General features: G+C 32.3%; 1 protein-coding gene and 1 long non-coding RNA gene across 2 annotated transcripts; both read left to right on the forward strand.

Moving 5' to 3' along the window:
- Positions 1 to 238: 238 nt before the first annotated feature.
- Positions 239 to 2,181, forward strand: LOC105347896 (uncharacterized). The gene is made up of 4 exons (XR_903464.4): positions 239 to 388; positions 564 to 645; positions 856 to 971; positions 1,814 to 2,181. It is a non-coding gene; the product is annotated as an uncharacterized lncRNA (long non-coding RNA).
- Positions 2,182 to 12,367: 10,186 nt separating this feature from the next.
- On the forward strand, positions 12,368 to 13,569 carry LOC117683278 (caveolin-1-like). Its single transcript, XM_066082047.1, has 2 exons — positions 12,368 to 12,525; positions 13,069 to 13,569. Exons 1-2 carry the CDS (start codon positions 12,463 to 12,465, stop codon positions 13,390 to 13,392), a joined length of 387 nt encoding a protein of 128 aa, XP_065938119.1. The 5' UTR covers positions 12,368 to 12,462; the 3' UTR covers positions 13,393 to 13,569.
- The last annotated feature ends 3,697 nt before the right edge of the window (positions 13,570 to 17,266 follow it).

Below are 17,266 nucleotides of genomic sequence, written 5' to 3' on the forward strand. Positions count from 1 at the left end.
TATATTTGCATGCATTTAGTTTTGTAAAAAGAGTTCTTAAAAATCGAAAAAGGGTTCTTTAAAATCAGAGAAGAGACTTAATATACCAATCATTGATTTAGTGTGTATATACATGTATCATTCAAAACAAAACTCCTATTGAATATAACTGCTTTACACATATTTTGTTGTTGTTTAGTTACGTTAGATAAAGCGATCTTGATAAACCTAAATTTCAAGAAACAGGAACTTAATATCCGACGACGAGGAAGATGAAAACGAAGATGGTGTGTGGATAATTTGTTCGCAGATTAACTGATAACGAGTTGGGACAAGGAAACAGGGCATTTTCTTCCTGCTTCGAACTTTCAATAAAAATAATATAATTCTAAGAAAGTCAAGTAAACGGGTAAGTATTTTTATAAATTTTGCTTTCTTTCCAATGAGCAATCAAACAAATAGTTTAAAAATATTCGATGTCATTGTAATGACTGAACATTAACAAATCTTTCATAATAATTCTCTGAGAGAAAAAATCGCGTATATTTATTTAAAGTTTTAATACTTTATTATTAATTAAACAGGTCTGCGTCTGTCAAGTCTTTGGGTCCAAGCTTAGGGTTTTTTTTTTACCCCAATTTCCTGCCTGGCGCTCAACAGACTGAGGTATGTTTCTTGCACACGCAATATCCGCCTGCGACTGTTATTATATTAATAACTTATTATAATAAATCTTAAATACGCAAGGAGTTCGAATAGAGTAGCCATTTCTCGATCAGTTTTCCGCCAAAAAAATCCATTTAATGATATTGAGAAGTAAATTAGAATAATATAAATATTTTAAAATAAACTTATGATTTTTTTTTTTTAAATTAGTTTTATGAAGAGTTGATATACACAGACAGAAGATGACGGACGCCCAAGAATTACTAGCCCACGTGATTGTGGATCCAAATGACCATGACCCAGAAAAAAGAATGGAATCCTTTAACGTAAGAATATTACAGTAGTATAATTTTTCCAAAAAATTAAAAATAAATTGTACAGAAGGATTTTGATCGAATATGAATCAATCGAATCGATACAGCTTTCATGATATGGGTCGAAAAGATTTCCTAACAATCCTTTTTTTTTGTTTCTTAAAATGAAAAAAAATTATGTGAAGCAAGAAAACAACAGGAAAATAATCCTTATATTTTGATGATGTCATTCGATTAATGTATTTTGTTTTCAACTGAGAAAAAATGAACAATAAGTCTCTTATAACGGATTAAAAATTACGGAGGATATGATTAGATTCCGCCATTGGCCGGAATTACATGTATTAGTTTTAATACATCCGCTCCGATCGCGAAGAAGACGGGGATACGCTGTTTTAACCCTTGTGTGTCTGTCCGTAACAAATTTCTGTCGCATTTTTGTCAGTTACCGATTGACTGCAAATTCTCTCAATCTACACACACTCTTTGTTTAGGTATAAAAATTATGACATTTGATGGGATCTCTTTTTAGTAATAGGACATTTGAATGCAGTTTTTCACGTGAATCGGAGAAACTGTCCATTCCCTTTTCAAGTCTAAATTTTGAACAAATTTTTGTCGAAGATTTCTCAGCAATTATAAATCGTAAAGTTTCAGCAAAATAACGCAGTTGATGATGAACCTTAAGCTTTCACTTTGTATACATGTGTTTAAAAATGGCTACAGCGCTAGCTCACTTATCTTTTTAAAAAAAAAAATTAGCTTGTTAGTAGATTACATCGTTTCAAAAGACTCATTTTAAAGTAAAAAAAAAATCGAATTATTGTATCTTAGATAATTTTTTTTTTTTGCAGGAGTTAATTGATTTTGAGAACATCTTTGTGGAACCCCCAGACTTGCAATCTTGTGACATAGTATGGTTCTGCTCCAATTTAACCTTCCAGGCGACCAAGAATAGAGTCTACTACAGTCAGCGGTTCTGGTTCTGTATCCTAGCAGCAGTTTGGGGTATAGCATTTGCCGTGACGTCATACTTAGAGACGTTCTGTTGCCGACCAATAACAGAAATGATAAGGTTAATTGCGAAAATTCCCGGTCCGCGTAAATGTGTGTTGATCTATACTCGTTGCTTTAAACAAGTATGCTTTGGATGCTTCATAGACGAGGACGAAGACGAAAAAATGGAGACTAAGAGTGTGTGAATAAAGGAAGGAAAAATCTTGATCGTCTTGTTGAATTGAGAGAGAGAAAGAGAGAGAGAGAGAGAGAGAGAGAGAGAGAGTTAATTTGTTGTTATTATACTTAAAATAAATAAGATTTTATGTAATATCAGTATATCAGCTAAAATAGACACATTAAAAGTAAAGTAAATGTATAATGTAGTATTCGTGGTGTCCACATTAATATTGATCATTCAAGACTTTTTAATAAGACTGTCTGTTTCTTCATTAAAAAAAAAAAGTTTATGCGATATGTTCTTTACAAGCAAAATGATTCAGCTCTGCTCGTCCAGGCTGTTTGTCTATCTATGTTTATAAATTACGACATATTGCCAATAAACTAAAAAAGAATACATGCACCAGAGTAACTGCTTTCACCTTTGATATATCATGGTGTGCGTAAACTATAATCAAATTTTACCTGATAAATTATTATTGTATAATTAATTAAAAACCTACTTTCAGTTTTGATCAACCAGCCCAAAATAGCAAAAATGAAAATAAGATGGTGCACACGCTTTGGCGGATCCAAGTCAGTGGGAGTAAGCATATATAAAGCATCAAAACATAATTATGCTTGCAATGAAATAATATTGAATGATTACGAAAAGAGTGACTATATTGACTGGCAACTTACTTAAGTTACTTTAGTAATTAAATTTAAGATTTGACAAATGTTGAATAAACAAGATGCTGTCCTCTTAAAAAAAGACTTCAATACGTGGACCGTATGCACGTGTTTCTAACGAAAATATGAAAGCCTTAAGCTTAACCAAGATTACACCGATTCTAACCCCCCCCCCCCCACCCCCGCCCCCACCCCCGCCCCCGCGCCCCTTAATTTCATTTATTAGGTCGTATACTGTGGAGACCTCCAAAGTAACGATATCGATAAACAATAGAAGCTATCCTCGATACTGCCTTTAACCTTTAACCTCTAAATGTTTAGGTTTGATCACGTAAACCTACAATCCTTTTTTTTTTACCTTAAAAATTGTAAGATAACATACCTCTTAACTTATTTATGAATTATATAATTTAATGAAGATTACATGTATAATTTAGGAAATTGCAGGGTTGTCAACACATTATGCGTTAAATCTGTCGTTACCTTTTAAATATGATGAATTTGGTCATAAACCAGTATTTACATTTAATAAAAAAAAAACATCCAACTGTTTAACTTTTCTGTTTAACATTTTTTTTATGTATTTCTAAGAGCTCTTCGCCTAAAAATGGTACATGAAAATATAGCTTAAAAATGACTAAAGAATCCAGATCCCGACTCAGATTATCAAAAGATAACAAAGAGATATTAATAATAACATTATCTATTATACTTAAGATTCTTGTAATATTTTTTCCTAGTAGTATTTGATTAAAATTCAGGATATATGATAGAAACTAAGAACTTAAATTTGTATATATATATATGTATATGTAACTGACTTGAAAAGTAGCAAAATTAAATCGGATAATATCAACTCCGCTTTGCACAAACACAGAATAGTATTTAGAAACAATATTTAGTGACAATAACTTGTAAATGTATCATCAAACAACACGAGTATAACCCAAGTGTTCCCAAAACATGACGTGCTTTTTCTTTTATAAACGCAAGAGTCAAGTGCGTTTGAAATGATGGAATATCCCTCCGACGGCCTCACAAACCGGAGTCATGCAACAGTTGATGCACATTGAATACAGGCGCAGACAGACTCCACAGTTGATCTCCAGAATCTTGAACATCGGGGTGATGTACCAGATATGCCAGAAAGCGATGAACGCAAACTCGCAACCCCACTGCGCAGCCATGCAACATCCGCAACACATCGTCATCAAGTTGTAGCAAAAGATTTTCCAACTCTCAAAGCATGAGCGGGAAAACGTCCAGACGCAGTCGAAACTGTGCGTCCCGTCCGGTTCACCGATGACGTCATTAAATAGTAGAGTCTGCATATGTACAGAAAAATCATTAGCGTTAAAGTTTATTTTAGATGTATCTTTTTATATACTTTTATTTTACAAATTTTTATAGTATGATTGTTTATTTGAAATGTTAAAAGTTATAATTGACGGGAAAATGGGATATATGATTTTTTTTTTGAAAAAAAATTGAAATATATTTTGAATAATATGATAAAATATTCGTATAGTATTCACTTACTTTAAATGATAAAAACATGTCAATATTATTATCAATATTCAGTCTGATTAAAACCATCCATCCCCTTTCTACTTTCGTCAAATGTGAGCAGAAAGAGGGGAGGTAGTTTTAACCAGACTGAACAATATTGAAAAACCATAGGAAAAAGGCATGAGTAAAAAAAAAAGACCCAGTCTTGGTCACTTACCCCGAGATGACCATTGAGGTTATTGGGATCCCGAACTATCATATCATTTTCTTCAGGCATTGTTGATCCCGAATTATTTATGATCAACAACTAAAGGTATCCCGAGCGAGCTTCGAGTAAAAAAAAAAATGAAGCGGGTAAATCAACATTTGTAGACACTTGCCCTGGTCAAAAACTGACGTCTCTAATCAAGATTTGCAAAAATACCGACCTTTTAATTGAATATTGACCAAACAAGAAACCTGAATGCAAGCGGCGGACGGCATGAATTATGCACGGCCTGAATTTGTGTGAGAGGCGTTATATTGTCAAATGATATTTGCATTTTGTTATAATTACAAATGTAATATCTAAACTATCCATCATCCATTGTTACGATTGTATATTGTGATCGATCATCAGAGTTTTAAATATTAATATTTTTTAAAAACAGAATTATTGGCATACAAAACGCGACAGCTGGTACGTAACATATTGTTGTAATAAAGACAGTATCTCTTTTTGCATAATTAAATATGATACTCCGAACCTACCTGATATACATTACCCCATCTGACAATGAAAGCAAAATTTGTCAATAACATTGTTCAATGTATAAATGTTATGTTAAATCAGATCATTATATGACAAACATAACTTCTATTTAGTCACTTAATTTTGTGCGATTTTAAAGAAAATTACACATACATGTGAGAAAAAGTACATGTACATATATAATCGATGAAAGGGAAATTATCCAAGATATCCTCATTGACACAATATCAATTTTTACTCGGGAAAAATCATAGGAACGAAAACAGATTTCTTATGGAAATTTATAGACATCTTTTCTCCATTCGGAAGTCACTCGAAATACCTCGCGCAGTTTTTCAACGTTATCCTTCGGGCACTTTCGTGTCTGTTGCAATACAAAACCCCCGCAGACTTCTTTATTAATGGCCGGTTTTTTAAAACCTGATAAGTTTGTGGGGAGTGTCAAATGAAAAATCTTGGATTTTGTTCATACCTTCAAATAAACATCCTTTGAACCCTGATGTATTCATAGATAATGAGTATTTAAGCAAAAGGTCAATCGAGCAAATGGTGAAACTCTGCCATTTATTCAACTCAGCGGTAACTGAATGGTTTGGACAGGTGACTGAAACTGAATGGCATAGCTTTATCATTCAGTTAGATTTAAGTAACCTTTCAGTTACATTTAAGTTACCTGAATGGCACAGCTTTATTTCGTGGAGGATATCTTGGGATCTTAAGCACATGTAATAGTGATACATTAAGGATGATGACAGTGACTAGTACTATCAACTTCATCACTTTCTAAGGTAGTTGATATTGATTTGTATGAAACGTTTCTGCTATAATTATAATTAAGCAAAAATCAGAACAAAAACAGAAACAGAAGGACATCAATTGGTTTAATTTAATTCCGATGAAATTTGACTACATTTTTTATTGAAAGATTGATTAAAAATTTGCAATCTCATTTTATTTAGCCGTTTAGATAAACAAATAAACTTTGGGATGCAGTAAACGTCTCTGAATCATTGAAATGACTATCTGGTAACTTAAGTCAATTTACAAGAAATTCCTACGACCAAAAGTACTAGTAAGTCAGGACATCAAACTTACCAATATTTCTCCAAAAAGAAAAAAAAATAGACTCTTTTGCTTGTTTTATAGAAGAGATATAATGTACGAAGATGTAATGGAGAGAATGCTTCATTGTAAATCGACTGATAGATATGATCCACTAAACTGAGCATTTTATTGCTTAGGTAAGAAGTTATCCCAGGGTTTAGATTGGATCTATTTGCTATCATGCCACTGTACATATCACAGGTGCTTGAGGAAAGGACCCCACCCCCGGGGGTGAAATAAAAATTGGGAACAATTTAAACATCACTTAGATTTTCAAAAGCATTCACCCCTATCATACTGTCAACATATGATTCTAGGGAATGGCTATGCTGCTTCTTTGGAAATTGAATTTGCAGCTTTATTACTTTAAAAGCAATTCAATTTTTGGCGTAGGTGCAAAAATGCTAGCTCTTCATACCATATTCTTACAACATTTCAACCATCTTCTTTATCAGGTAGTTCTCCTATTAATTTGCTACTCAAAGATCAACACTCTCGGTACTTGACAACTTCTATGAATGTATCTCCCGGTCTGAAAAAAAATCGGATGGACGACCTGGGAGCTACAGTGCCTCCCATAATAAAAATCTGCAATTTACGGCGCACAAAAAAGTGCGCTAGTTTTGGACTGATTAACCTTATTTCCAAACAGATTCTGTACAAATATTTGATTCCAAAAACTTCCTCGGACATTTTACTACAGATATCGTCCCTTCACTTGCCTCTCACAGATATTCTTTTAAACACCATCACCAGTAAAGTGAAGTGGAGCAGTTTGTTTACACGTGAAAATGTCGACTCTCGATCTCGACGTAAATTAACATACTTCGTTTTCCGACGTCGGTTAGCATGTTTAAGAGATAGTCTGCGGCAAGTCAAGTGATGATATCAGTAGTAAATTTCCTGAAAAAAATAATGGTACTAACTGTTTTCACAGAATTTGTGTGCAAATAAGGTTAATCAGTCCAAATCAAGCGCAATTTTTCGTGCGCCGTAAATTGCAGATTTTTACTATGGGAGGCGCTGTAGCTCCCAGGTCGTCCATCCGAATTTTTTCTGACCGGGAGCTACATACCTGCAGCTACTATGAATGGTGCACAGGCAATCAAAACAAAAAATCAATTCACCTAGCAACTATTTAAAATATCAAAAAATTGAAGACAATGACTTTAGATCTCAAAATCAAAATGCAAGTGTGAACAAGCAACCGAGTGCTTAAATCCCTGACATTTCATGTTAGCACAAATATGCGAACGTTCAACAAAACAGTTTATCGCAGTTTATCGCATACAAATAATAACGAATTTCAAAATTTATATGTGAACAAAGCAAACAAGCGCACCAATTCCTGATATTTCATGCGTGCAAAATCATGCAAATGTTCAACAAAACACTTCATCGAATTAAAACAATGAATTTCAATCTCAAAATCAAAATGCAAGGACATGCGAACACAATACGGAATTTCATTATTAAAGTGTAGATATAACAGATGGTGACAAAAAGGAAACTTCATGCAGTAAAAAGACATCAAACACAAAATGCATACTCTTTTATGCATCATATGTTTCTACGGCAGGAAAAAAAACTTCAAAAATTAAAATTTGCAGAAAATATGGCATATAATAAAAAGAGCCTGCAGAAAATGAATCCTATCAAATATACAAACTAAGAAGCTCTAAACTACAGAGACAAATTAAATGCAAAATAGAAAAATACAAACTAAACGAATCTGACATTCCATCACCTCCCCACTTTATAACAATGCAAAGTATGATAAACTATGAATTCTATAATTACAGCTTCTGAAATTCAACAAATGTCATATTTTTTTTTCAATTTTGCATAATTTGCAAGTAGAGGAGACGTCTTGAGAAGAAAATGTCCAAAAATGATATCTGATATCTGACATCTGTAGACTTTTTTAAGAACAGACATGACATTAAGTTATTTTCATCATCAAACAAAGTGGACCAAGCTAAATAAATACGTACACTCTCTCGTTGCATAAATGTCCATATGCTTCATAATGAAGAAATTGCATCATCAGGTCATTGTGTCACCTTTTTCAAAGGATATAAATGAGCCTGCGAAGAATTTTTATAAAATTTCTCCAAGAAATACATATTAATATTAAAAATCAAAAGAAAGGCAAAAATGATACATGCAGAGAATTCAGAAATGAACAATTCCGCACACGTTGACATGCATAATCATCAGTTCTGACGGATTATTAAATCTTCCAGAGGATGGAGAGCTTTCAGATATAACTACAATTGAAGGAAAATACTCCCACAATAACGTCCGTCATCAAATTACCATTGATTTTGTGTATACATATGAAAGTTATTTACACTCAGCTGCACAACTACATGAATAAAATAAGCATGTGAAGGAAAAATTAATGTTAAAAAAGTTGTACAAGACATTTTGGAGGAATATAAAGGGGAATGTTACTATAAACAAACGACAAACAAAAATATTCCATGGTCAACAAGAGGCAAAATTCCCGTGTCTGAATTCACAACCCAACATTTTGTTTTACTCGCTTTCCATATAATTGCTCTGGTGACTTTTACACTAACAGGTGACTTTTAAAATAACAGACCAATTTCTTTCTCATCTATGAGTGCATGGGTTGAACATTTACAATGGTTTGATGATGGCAGGATTGCAAAACACATTTTCTTTAAATTTGTTGTTTATAACATGATCATGCGAAAACGTGCCTTAGAGACAAGAACGTACATAATTAAACAAAAATTTGGATACAACCATTTCACAGCTGCTGAATTGAAAACTTATTAAAAATAGTTACAAGTCAGAAATTCTGTTTTATGATGGAAATTTAAGACGTACAACTCAATACTAAGATCAATGGGCGAAAGAATTAAAGGCATTGTTACAATTAGAAATAAATGAAGGCAAGGTTTTACCTTTTCTTCACAACAGGAAGTTGTGCAGAATTTCACTTTTAATCTTTCAAAAGATTACCATTTTTCAAACAACAGGCTCATTTGTAGATCGGAATGATAAAAATGTTCTTTTTTAAAATCTCAAAGAAAATACATACATTATCGGTCAATACTTCGACCTAAGAACACAATCATATTTTCAAAATCTTATGGGTCCTGTTTTCGATGTTGACTTCTATTGGTACAGACAAAATTTCGCTTTATCCAGAGGTATGGCTCATTGGCACGATCTTTGTTGGAGGTTTGATAGAGAATCTCATGATCTGCTGCACAGTGCTAACACAGCTAGTCTCACTGAAGAACAATGTGCCGATAAACTGTCCCTCTGGGCTCGTGTGAATTTTGGCCTTACCGCTAATAATCATCCTTCTGGCAAGAATGAAACTGGTTGTCCAAACAAAAACTCGAGGCCTCCTCTAGAAGGTACTGCTCCCACACCTCCAGAAGAAGATAACCCCCTATTAAAACTTTTACTGGATGTCAGTTGTTCTCAAAAATCTCTTTAGAGGATCAATTACTTCTGAACTGGAAGCGGAGACTTTCGAGGATTACCGATTAGATATAGTAATCAAAGAGGCGTGTTCAACAGAGCGAGAGCTTGCCAAAATTTGTGTTGCAGGTAAAGGGAACTTCAGTGAGCGCTCGCAATGGGTGCTTCTCGCAAATTTACGCGAATATAAATTCATCGCGTTTAATTAAAACGGAATTTACAGTATTATTTTTATCAAAGCTGTTTGTTTTCTATTCCAACGCCATCAAGTCGGCGAGGGGAGATAACACATACAACGAGTTGGATAAAAATCAAATACCACTGAAACCATGATCAATTCTTTTAATCACTTGTTTTAACCAAGTTACCTATTTAAAATAAGTCATTAAAAATTGATTTTTACATCAAAATAAAAGGTAGATAATTTCATTCTTTTATTCAAGTAAATTTGTTTTCACTTTGATCTTTTAATCAAGTATTTAAATGGGTAAAAAAAATAACTAAAGCAAAGAAAATGTCAATGGTGTAACAAGAAATGGCAATGGTGTAACACGTCTCATTTTCCAGATTTAAGAAAACACAATTGCAATTAAATAGCCAAGCTTTATTATGGCAGTGTCTAACTTGTAAAATTGATAAATAACAATTTTTCAAAATGCTCAAAATATAAATGAAATAGAAGAAAAAATAAAATAAACAAATAATGTCATGTGGTGTAACAATTTTGTCAGTGGTGTAACAACAATTTTTGATTACACCACTGACCGTTATACCACTGATGTATCCAGTAGCAGTATGACCCAAGAAAACAGAAACTACACAAAGCTACATAGCCTTTGTTAAATGTGATAAACATTCATCATTTACGTGAAGAACTTTTTTGTTCTTTCATAATAGAAAACCTTAAATAGCACGTTACCCAACTGACACAGTTTCCATTGTATTTTTCTGAGCATACTACATTTTCTGTCATATATTCTCACAATGATGTCATCACTGATACATTTGTCTTTTTAACAGCAGTGAATGATGTTATTATGATCTGGAAAATTCCAACTTTAGTACAATATCTTTTAATTGATTTATTATAAGATATTTTTAGATAATTCGTCTTGTTACACCAATGACAAAAATTTTTTCATACAAGCATATATCTCATCAAATTCACTGTTGTTTTAAAGAGAAATTGTTAAGGAGCATAGCAGAAATTAAAATATGAATGTTGTTTTGAAAATCAACGGTGATTTTTGCAATAAAACATCAATATTATTGAATATATTGAAGGTTAAAGACGTTGGAAAAATATACTGACAACATTAAATCACTGATATTTCAAAACAAATGATGATTTTTTTTTTACTTTAAGCAGTAAAATTGTAAATTTATTTGTTCAAAAATAAAGGTTTCAGTTTTTTTTAAATCCAATAGTAATGTATATATTCCTAAAAACATTACCCCCCCCCCCTTTAAATTGACACTGACGCAAAAGACTGCAAATTTTGATAATGACCCATACATATTAAATGTTCACGCAGTTTGATTGTGTCTACAAATAACTTTTATCACCGCATGCACCTTAGACGTACATGTACATGTATATATTTGTTATAAAAAGGAATATGTTCATTAGGATGATAGCTTTGATAGGAACACTTGCGTAATACTACTAGTATTCTTCACAAAATGTGTTAAAAATATGTCAATTTCCACCATCATGATAGCTAACTTCATATGTTCATACGCATAAGTTAAAAGTTAATAAAATTACATACATACATACTGAATATCAATATCGACTCTCAGTTGTTGATTAGGTACAATCATGTAAGTGTAGTATGTCCCAAAAATTAAACAGAATGTCAAAATTATCAACTTACACTGACATACATGTAGGTGATGTCTTATGTGAAACATGTTTAAGATTGTGTAGGATTAGATTACGACTACTGGGTATCCTAATTTCATGTGAACATTTTTGTGTTGCTAGTCAGTATAATCAACACGCTTGTAATAAGCAAAATTTAATAAAGAAATTAAGTGTAAGAGGCAGAAATATGGTAAAGTAATTCAGCTGGTAAAGGTGTATTGGGGAGAGAGAGAGAGAGAGAGAGAGATATGCTGATAACCTTTCATTTTCTTCTCATGGGTTTTTCACTAGCTAATTAACTAATTTTGAAATTATTGACATTAAAAACTCTAATTAGGACAAGACTTAAAATATGATAAATTCCTGAAACATCCTGCAATTTTTTTATTACATGAATTAACGCAATAAATAATATGGAGTAAATTCCCCATTAATAAATCCCGATTTATGATTGATACAAAGCACAAACGTTTGTACCTTATTATTACTTATAAATGATTCAAATTCAAATGGCTGCAATTTATCAATTTGTAGTAACTGTTTTTAATCGATAAAAAAAAATATTCAATTTTATTGGTATGTAATTCTGATATAAAACACCTGTACATTTTGTTATACTAACCATTGATCAAAAGTATTAATACCAGTATATCTTGTAAACACGCTTAAGATATGTCACAGCATGTTATTTTGCTCTGATATTACATGTACCAGTTATATTGAAACATAAGAGGTAGCAATTTGAAGCGCAGTGACCGCTATGCAAACAAGAAAACACTTCCAACGTACGGGGTTCTGGCGATAAATATTCCAAGCTGTAAAACTTAAAGCCCCTCCCGTTCCATTAATATCTATACCCGATGTCCAAATACAAAGAGACTCATTTATTAGATCTGCATTCACCTGAGAGCTTCTAATCTCCATATTTTCATACCAACACTTCGTTTACTGTGTTCACCATGGCTCCTAGCGATATAGACCTGTTTAACAGAGATCCAAATGAGATAAATAGTCACATCAAGGTATTGTTTATTATGATAAATTATGAATTTTAGTGAATTGAAAAATGTATTTCTCTGAAATATTCTGTTGGGTTTTTTACTTTTGATAACGTATTCCTCATTCAAAACATTATATTGATTGATTCGGAAACATTTGCCAGCGTTTGTTTGTTTTAATTTGTCTTTTTGTGTTCTTTTTTGTTAAAATAAACTTTTTATTTAGATTAACATCGTAAAAGAAGCGCCAGCTATATGTAGCTTTCATTGCAGATTTATTTTTAAAGTAACACTTTTGTTATTATCGCAAATCCTACATACGTTATCACAGCGCATTGCTGTGTATTTACCTTTGTATACTATTCTAGTACCATACTGCAGTTGACATTGTCAATTTCATCTTGATATAAACTACACTGTAAATATCGTTTAGTGCGAACAAGGATAAAGCAAAATCTCGGATACAGCGAAGTTTAAAAGACAAAATTAACGACGTTGAATGGTTATATCTTTATGTTTAAAAATCAATTTACACACTGATACATTGCAGTTTTTATCAACATTTAGGTTGCGTTCGAGGACGTCTTGGCGGAACCGGATGGAATACAAAGCATCACATGCGTCTGGTCTTTTTCCAACCTGTGCTTCCGGTTTTGGCGAAGCTGTACTTACAAATTAATGACCTTGCTCTGTGGCATGTGTGTCGCTATGTATTGGGGCTGCGAGTTTTCTTACATAGCTTTCATGCACATTTGGTACGTTACACCTTGCCTCCGTACCCTGGAGATCAACTGTGTGTCCTGTCAGAAGATTTACGCTTTGTGCATCAACTGCTGGGTAGTCCCCTTCTGCGAAGCGTGTGGAAGCATTTTTATTCATTTTAAACGATAAAACATGAGAGGTTTTTTTTCCAACCTTAGGAAGTAGTTGAATTTTTAGTTGTGAACTGAATGACAATTATTTTTTTAGGAACACTAACTTATTGCATCTCGCATAATTATAAGATATTTATAGAAGTATATGTGTACCTGTACAAACGTTTTAACTTATATAAAATATTATCACTTCTCAGCGACTTCTTTGCCTAATTGTTAACTTTTTAGCTTTTCTTTCGGTATCAAACTTTTAACTACGTTGTATATGTGATGTGTCATCTTGAAATTTTTTATAATTTGGTTTCTTAGGCGTTGAAAAAGGTGAAAAAATGCAAAGGAAATTATAGGAAAAAAGACCCCCCAAAAAGACACACACACACAAAAAACAACCCACAGAGGAATCCTAGTTGACTGGCGTAAGACCAGAGGATTGAGGTTATTAGATTCAAGTTTTACCTCTAGGCAACCTCTGCATTAGAAAGTAAACGTAGAATTCTTGCTAATTCGTGCACACCTGCATGAACCTAAATCTTATCAGCAAAAGACTGTTCAACCATATTCAACGGAGTCTTTTATCTATTGAAACAACTCAAACTTTTAATCGATAGTATGTTTCACCTAACATAATTGTGTTTGATTAGGTTATCGGGTTTTTCGCCATAGTTTTTTTAGACTTGTTAAATTCATCGTATTAAAATATATGAACGGTTTACAATTTTAATAAACAGGGGTGATATAAAGGTATTATCTCTTTCTTATGAGGAAATTTCATGAAAAATTTGTAAATTTAATGCTCTCTATGGTGATTCATGGGGATATAAATGTAGCAACAATGTAGAAGAAAAAACCTGCAAACGCGGTAACGTTTTTCATTCCAAAAATTCCCACAAAATTTTACGACTGATTCACAACTTTACTTGCCTCAAACGTTTTCCTTACTTGTTACAACCGACCTCAGAAAGTAAAGTATATAAAATTCGGGATGTCGGGATCAAGAGTCGTAATGTTTATTTCTAAACAAAATCACACGATTTCATTTTACGGACTGGGAAGGTTGTTTAAAAGATATTCAAATACACATAAAGTAATGAAATATAAAGGAGAATGTACAACAAAATGTTTGGTATTAGATGTTTTACAGAAAACACTGAGATAAATAAGTCCAAACCCATGCACAACCTCTTGTGCGCAATTTTATACAGTTTTTGCTTCAGCTCTACGGTACGTCAACACAAATTTTCCCGTAGAGCTACATTTGTGCAGCTTATAAATAGTAAAGAGTAAGTACAAACTAAATGATTGATAGGTTCATCAGTACATTAGATAGAAGAAATGGACATGCTCTTATTCATAGGAATTTTAGAATGACGTAATATAATGCAGTCCTTGTTTTTGTATTGTTAGCTGACGGATTCGGCCGATCGATAAACTAGTTAGAACTGGATTGTGTAAATTTCGGCCCTGTCAGCTTCTATAGAGCTATGAATCACAATCATTTTTCATAAATAAAGATAGGAGAAAATACTCTGTTGTTGTAAATGTATGTTCCAACTATAGCCGCCAAATTCATTTTCGGTATTTCAAGTGACATTTTGATAAACTGAACGTAAAATTTATTCTTAACAAGCAATGTTATAAGAAACAATTTAAAAATATATCTGCGAAAAAAACGATTTAACTTTCTCAAAAAGAGATATTGATAAGTTTTTTATTTCTGACGACCTCTTACTATACCCATATTAAGGACCTATTCAGTATTTAAAGCAGCAAAAATTGACAGATACAGATAATATGAAAAACGAATTCAGTTGCTATTTGGCCTCTTAATCTAACAAAGCAGTAATATGATATTTATAGTTTACGTTGACAATAAAACACCCCCTCACATTCACAGCTGACTGTACAAAATGGAAGGAATTAAAAAAAAAGAACAATCATTAATCAATATATCTTTCATTATTATTTATAAAGTTTATTTGACGGCTGGTTACTATAGAAAATTGCTTTGTAAAAAAAAAATGAAAAGAAAGATTTTTTTTCACTTTTAGAAACCAGAGTACAGGTATTGTTCGAAACATGAAAAATATATAATAAAATGGTGAAAATACACTATTATTCCTTTAAGTTAGCTACATGTATCACAGTCGTGAAATTAAGATTTATAAGATTTTTTCATTCAATTTTACTATGAAATACCAAACAAATTTAAGTTTTCGAATCTGTAACATGTACACATCTGACTGTACTTGTACAATCTGCATTTTACATTTCTTAGCATCGAGTAATACCTATCGGTTTAGTTATATTCGTGTAAGAAGCTTTAGAAAAATATCTGTCACATTACATCAAAGTCAAGTTCTATGGCTCTTGCATTCATATATTACTTAATATTCCATCAGTAATACTTGTATCAATTCCAAATATTTAATTGGCAGGAGTAGTTATTAGGCTGCAGTTTAAGTGTAAATGCACTAATTTCAATCGGGATATTCCAAACTGAAGGAAATAACTATAGTTATCATTGTGCCTAACCTACATCCATTAACTTAAGTGAAAAAAGCCCAAATTATTTCTTTTGAAACGCCTCTTCTACTGCCTCAGGTTTAATAACACTGTCCAAAATGAACAGATGCAATTTGTATTGCAAAAGACATGATGGTACCCCGGATGAAAAATTAAACATTTGAATAAACACTGAAATTTGTGACAATGATGCATATGTCAGTCAAACAATATTGGCATTTTCAAATTTGTGATTGAATTATATAATAAAGTACATGTGTATATACATGTACTTGAGTTTCATTTATGTTTCAATCAATGGAATTCTCTTGTGATTAGTGTAGACTCATTTTAACTAAAGTTTTTCATTTACTGAATTCAGCTTTTTTTAAATTGATTAGACGTGTGTTTTATGATACATGCCTAAACAAATAGTGTTTTAATGCAAATGTTTTAAACTGCAATAAATAGTTACTGAGAAATCTTTGACGAAAATTTGTTTGATAATTTAGGTTAAAAATAAACAAAGTTGTCATTTAACAGAAAATTGAGGCCCAATTGGTACAAATATATATACCCCACGATATGACATGTCTAAACAGATAATGTGTTAAAATTTCAAGCATCTGCAATGAATAGTTGCTGAGAAAAATGAGACAAAATGTTTTGTTAAGGACAGACAGACGGACGGACAGACATACAGACAGACATACAAGGGTAAATTAAAACAGTATAACCCCTTCTCCTTCGAAGCGGGGGTATACATATTTAAAGCAATTTCATAAACGACTTTGGATGTATGATGCAGTTGGCTGAGAACTTAAGCGATGGATGTACATACCGTGACCAAATCAATCTACCAACTCAATAAAACTTAGCTGTAAGGAATGATTTGTCACTTGACAGCGTTAATTCATTAGAGTTACGTCCCGTGCCTCATATTCCATTGAACAGTCTACAGGGTTTTTTTATATACCACTAGATAAAAGCCCGCACAATCGGTAAAAATCACACTTTTACACAATAATTAGTTAATTTTCAAGTTAAATATTAAGATTTTGTTTATATGTTGAAAAATATTATTAAGTATTTTCTATGTTCATCGTCTTTATTTAGAGTTGTTTTCTATTTACAAATTTTGAAACATTAAAATAAAAGAGCAACTGTCAAGATTTAAATTGATATTGATTTTATGCTGCCTAAACTCTTTTTTTTTTTGTTGCAGCTGACTGAAACATTATAACATTTGTCTGTCTTTTATTAAGTTTTATTTCATATGCGAATATTGATGTTGCTGGAAATATTGATTTTTTATTTTTGCATTATATTGAACTAAATGTCTACTCTCAATCGCATATGATTGCATAATGTTTTGTTAAGGCGGTGAA

This window comes from Magallana gigas, chromosome 4 (genome assembly GCF_963853765.1).
Source record: "Magallana gigas chromosome 4, xbMagGiga1.1, whole genome shotgun sequence".
NCBI classification, from domain to species: Eukaryota; Metazoa; Mollusca; class Bivalvia; order Ostreida; family Ostreidae; genus Magallana; species Magallana gigas.